General features: G+C 55.3%; 1 protein-coding gene across 1 annotated transcript in view; it reads left to right on the top strand.

The window, feature by feature from the left end:
• Window positions 1-5,496, top strand: part of LOC104284507 (neuroblast differentiation-associated protein AHNAK-like) — a 19,492-nt gene that overhangs the window by 559 nt on the left and 13,437 nt on the right. The window contains 3 exon segments of the mRNA XM_009882849.1: window positions 470-657; window positions 875-2,342; window positions 2,520-5,407. Of these exon segments, the coding sequence (XP_009881151.1) occupies window positions 470-657; window positions 875-2,342; window positions 2,520-5,407 (4,544 nt within the window).

Raw genomic sequence — 5,496 nt, 5'->3', positions numbered from 1 at the left:
CCCAGCAGAGGGGCTCCAGCCCTCCCAGCATCTCCGTGCCCTCCTCTGGCCCCGCTCCAACAGCTCCGTGTCCTTCTGGTGTCCCCCCCGAGCTGGAGGCAGCACTGCAGGGGGGTCTCCCCAGAGCAGAGCGCGGCAGAAGGGCAGAACCCCCTCCCTCGCCCCGTTGACCACCCCGCTGGGGATGCCGCCCCGGGGGAAGGTCATTTTTGGGGACAAAATGGGTTCTTCGCATCTGTTTTTTTCCATTTTGGTGGTTCCTCCGTTGCTTCCTCCTCCTTCTTCTTCTTCTTCTTGGGAAATAACCCTCCGGCTCACGCGTCGTTGCTCCCCACCTTGCTGGCGGTGGTGGGGCTGGAGGGGTGGTGGGGGTGGTGTCTCCTCCCTACCTCTCCCTTCCGAAATATCTCACCTCCTGCACCTCCGCTCACCCATCGTCCTCCCCCCCCTCATCCTCCCCACCCCACAGGGGATCAGATCGTGAGTGCCACCGTCTACTTTGACAACCTGCAATCCGGGGAAGTCACGCAGCTGCTCAACAGCATGGGCCACCACACGGTGGGTTTGCGCTTGCAACGGAAAGGGGACAAGTCTCCACTGCCGGGACAGTCATGGTCACACGACGTGTTTGCAGCCAGCAGCCCAGAAGTTGTTCTGGTGAGTGCTGGGGAAGGTGGAGGAGGAGGTGGAGGAGAAGGTGGTGGAGGTGGAGGAGGAGGTGGAGGAGGAAGTGGAGGAGAAGGTGGAGGAGGAGGTGGAGGAGGAGGTGGAGGAAAAGGTGGAGGAGAACATGGAGGAGAAGGTGGAGAAGGAGGTGGAGGAGGAGGAGGAGGAGGAAACACCCTGGTGCTCACGAAGGTCTCTCTGTTTCCAGAGCGGGGACGACGAGGAGTACAGGAGGATTTACACAACAAAAATCAAACCCCGTCTGAAGTCGGAGGAGGTGTTGGAAGCAGAGTGTGGTGGAACGCAGAGCAGGACCATCACGGTCACCAGAAAAGTGACGGCGTACACCGTGGATGTCAGTAGGCATGACGGAGCAAAAGACATGGAGGTCGTCGGCCCAGACTTTAAAATCCGGATCCCAACGCAGGAGATCACCTACGGGATGAAAACTGAGGGCGAAGCAGAACTTGGGACAACCGTGATCAAAACGGCACCGGGGGATCTGCCTGGGAGAAGCACCCAAGCCCCAGACTGGAGCGTGGACATCAGAGGGGCACCTCCTGGCCCAACGGTTGAGTCTTCTGCCCAGCAGTTGGATGTCCACCTCGGCAAGGCTCAGCTCGGAAAGGCCGGGATAACCGTGTCGGGAACGCAAGTGATGGGCGTTGACCTGAGGACTCAGATGGACCCTCAACTGCCGGAGAGCCAAGTTCCTGGTGGGGAAACTGGAAAATCTGTTACGCTGGAGATGCCCGGAGGGCACGTTTCTGGCACGGCGTCCCTGGGCTCGCCCAGAATCGAAGCAAATGGACAGATGGGAAACCTGGACGCAGGTTTTCACGTCAAGGGGCCCAGGTTGGACGGCAAAGGACTTGTTTCGGGCATGGACGTCCCAGGGGGGACGCTGTCACGCGCCGACGCTTCCGCTCCGTGTCTTCAGGGAGATATCAAAGGCCCCGGTGTTGACATTTCTTTACCGGCGATGGAAAATCCAGCTGTCGACGTGGGCAAAATCAAGATTCCCGTTTTGAAAATGCCCAAATTTGGGTTCCCGACGGCGGGATCCGGCGCCGACGCTTACACCCCGCAGGTGGGCACCGACCTTCCTGCCCCGAAGCCGCAGGCTCCGTCCGTGGATGTTGCCGCCTCCTCTGTCCACGTCACGGGACCCGAAATTTCAGCTCCTTCGGTTCGAGTCCCAAAGCCGCAGGTGGAGGTGGGGCTGAAGGGCGCTGTGAAGGTCCCCGGCCCAGAACTGGAGGTCCCTGGCGTGGGTATCAAAGGACCCTGCGTAGAGCTCCCGGCTTCCGATGTCCACGGTGGCAAGGGAACACTCAAAATGCCCCACATGACCTTGCCAAAATTCACTGCCTTGGACTCGCAAGGTGAAGGTCCCGTGGTGGAAATGGTGCTCCCAAAAGGCGAGGTGGGACCGGCAGCGTCCGAGGTCAATGTTGGCGTTCCCGATGTGGCCATCAAAGGAGAATGGAAAGGCCCCAAGTTCAAGAAGGTCGAAACGCCCCAAATCTCTCTGTCGGATGTAAACCTGAACCTGAAGGGCCCTCAGGTAAAGGGAGATACGGGTGTGACGGTCCCCAGAGTGGAAGGGGATGTTAAAGGACTTGGCTCTAAGGGTCTCAAGATGGACGTAAAGGCTCCTGATGTTGAATTTGGAAGTCCAGGGGTTTGCCTGAAAGGGCCCAGCGTATCTGCACCAGATATGGACCTTAATGTGAAGGGACCTAAGCTTCAGGGAGGAGTGGACATTTCCATCCCAAAGATGGGCGGCAACTTGAAAGGACCTCAGCTTGATGTTAAAGGCCCCAAACTGGGACTGGACATGCCCGATGTAGAGGTCAAAGGCCCCAAAGTTACGATGCCGGAGGTATGTGTCAAGACCCCCCAGATATCCATGCCTGACATCGACCTGAACCTGAAAGGCCCCAAAGTGAAAGGAGACCTGGATGTTTCTGCCCCAAAACTGGAAGGGGAGCTGAAAGCACCCGGACTTGACATCAAAGGCCCCAAAGTTGACCTTGAAGCACCAGACGTGGACATCCACGGGCCAGAGGGCAAACTGAAGATACCGAAGCTGAAAATGCCCAAGTTTGGGGTGCCTGGCCTGAAGGGAGAGGGCCCTGATGTCAACGTGATGCTTCCAAAGGGTACGGTGGACATTTCTGGTCCTAAGTTAGATATTGACATGCCGAGCGTGGACATCAAAGGGCCAGAAGGAACACTCAAGGGTCCCAAGGTCTCTGTGCCAGAGGTTGACCTGAACCTGAAAGGCCCCAAAGTGAAGGGGAACCTGGATGTTTCCATTCCCACCGTAGGAGCTGATTTGAAGGGCCCTGAACTGGAGCTCAAAGGCCCCAAAGTTGACATTGGAGCACCAGACGTGGACATCCACGGGCCAGAGGGCAAACTGAAGATACCGAAGCTGAAAATGCCCAAGTTTGGGGTACCCGGCCTGAAGGGAGAGGGGCCTGACGTCGATGTGACACTTCCAAAGGGTACGGTGGACATTTCTGGTCCTAAGTTAGATATTGACATGCCGAGCGTGGACATCAAAGGGCCAGAAGGAACACTCAAGGGCCCCAAGGTGAAGATGCCAGAGATGCACATCACAGCTCCAAAGGTCTCTATGCCGGATGTTGATCTGAACCTGAAAGGCCCCAAAGTGAAGGGGGACCTGGATGTTTCCATTCCCACTGGAGGAGCTGATTTGAAGGGTCCTGAACTGGAGCTCAAAGGCCCCAAAGTTGACATTGGAGCACCAGACGTGGACATCCACGGGCCAGAGGGCAAACTGAAGATACCGAAGCTGAAAATGCCCAAGTTTGGGGTGCCTGGCCTGAAGGGAGAGGGCCCTGATGTCGACGTGACACTTCCAAAGGGCGAGGTGGACATTTCTGGTCCCAAGGTAGATATTGACCTGCCAAGTGTGGACATGAAAGGGCCGGAAGGAAAGCTGAAGGGCCCTAAGGTGAAGATGCCTGACATGAGCTTCAAGACCCCCCAGATATCCATGCCTGACATCGACCTGAACCTGAAAGGCCCCAAAGTGAAAGGAGACCTGGATATTTCTGCCCCAAAACTGGAAGGGGAGCTGAAAGCACCCGGACTTGACATCAAAGGCCCCAAAGTTGACCTTGAAGCACCAGACGTGGACATCCACGGGCCAGAGGGCAAACTGAAGATACCGAAGCTGAAAATGCCCAAGTTTGGGGTGCCTGGCCTGAAGGGAGAGGGCCCTGATGTCGACGTGACGCTTCCGAAGGGCGAGGTGGACATTTCTGGTCCCAAGGTAGATATTGACGTGCCGAGCGTGGACATTGAAGGGCCAGAAGGAAAAGGAAAAGGTCTCAAATTTAAAATGCCCGAACTAAACATTCAGACACCAAAACTGTCCATGCCAGACGTAGATCTCGGTTTGAAGGGCCCCAAACTGAAAGGAGATGCAGAGATCTCTGGTCTGAAGGCCTCTGGAGATCTGAAAGGCCCCAAAATAGATGTAGAAGGTCCCAAAGTGGACGTTGAGGTGCCTGAGGTAGACTTGGAATGTCCAGAAGGGAAAATAAAAGGCCCCAAATTTAAGATGCCCAAGCTTAATATCAAGGCACCCAAACTATCCATGCCTGACGTAGATTTGAACTTAAAGGGACATAAAACGAAAGGAGAGATGGATATTGCGGCTCCTAAGATAGAAGGTGATTTGAAAGGGCCCGAAATAGACATTAAGGGACCGAAAATTGATGTCGAGGTCCCAGACGTCAACCTGGAGTGTCCAGAAGCCAAACTGAAAGCGCCGAAAGTTAAATTGCCTCATTTTAACGTGTCCGGCCCAAAGTTTGAGGGAGCCGATATAGATGTCAACCTGCCAAAAGGCGAGCTAGATATTTCGGGGCCAGAGGCAGATATCGAAGCGCCAGAGCTGGACGTGGCGGGACCAGAAGGAAAATGGAAAGGCCCCAAGTTCAGGATGCCGAAACTGAATATCAAAACACCTAAACTATCCATGCCGGATGTAGATTTGCACCTGAAGGGACCCAAAGCGAAAGGAGAGATGGATATTGCGGCTCCCAAGATAGAAGGGGATTTGAAAGGGCCAGAACTAGACATTAAGGGGCCTCAAGTAGATGTTGAAGGACCAAATATTGATTTGGAGTGTCCCGAAGGGAAGCTGAAAGGCCCCAAGTTCAAGATGCCGGACATGCACATCAAAGCCCCCAAGATCTCCATGCCCGATGTTGACTTCAATCTGAAGGGCCCCAAAGTGAAGGGGGATGTGGACGTGTCTGTCCCCAAGCTGGAGGGTGACCTGAAGAGCCCCGAGGTGGACATCAAAGGTCCCAAAGTCGACATTGAGGCACCTGATGTGGACGTTCATGGCCCAGAGGGAAAATTCAAAATGCCCAAGTTCAAGATGCCCAAATTCGGGATGCCTGGCTTCAAAGCAGAAGGCCCAGAGGTGGACGTGAACCTGCCCACAGGAAACCTGGATGTTTCTGGTCCCAAGGTGGATATTGAAGGTCCAGAGGTGGACATTGAAGGGCCAGAGGGGAAGGTGAAGGGCCCCAAGTTCAAGATGCCCGAGATGCACATCAAGGCACACAAAATCTCCATGCCCGATGTTGACCTGAATCTAAAGGCCCCAAAGCTGAAGGGTGGTGTGGACGTGTCTGTCCCCAAGCTGGAGGGTGACCTGAAGGGCCCCGAGGTGGACATCAAAGGCCCCAAAGTTGACATTGAGGCACCCGATGTGGACATTCACGGCCCAGAGGGAAAATTCAAAATGCCCAAGTTCAAGATGCCCAAATTCGGGATGCC

This window comes from Charadrius vociferus, unplaced genomic scaffold (assembly GCF_000708025.1).
Source record: "Charadrius vociferus isolate BGI_N301 unplaced genomic scaffold, ASM70802v2 scaffold844, whole genome shotgun sequence".
NCBI classification, from domain to species: Eukaryota; Metazoa; Chordata; class Aves; order Charadriiformes; family Charadriidae; genus Charadrius; species Charadrius vociferus.
Note: the sequence above shows the minus strand (reverse complement) of the source record. Positions and strands in the feature narration are given on the sequence as shown.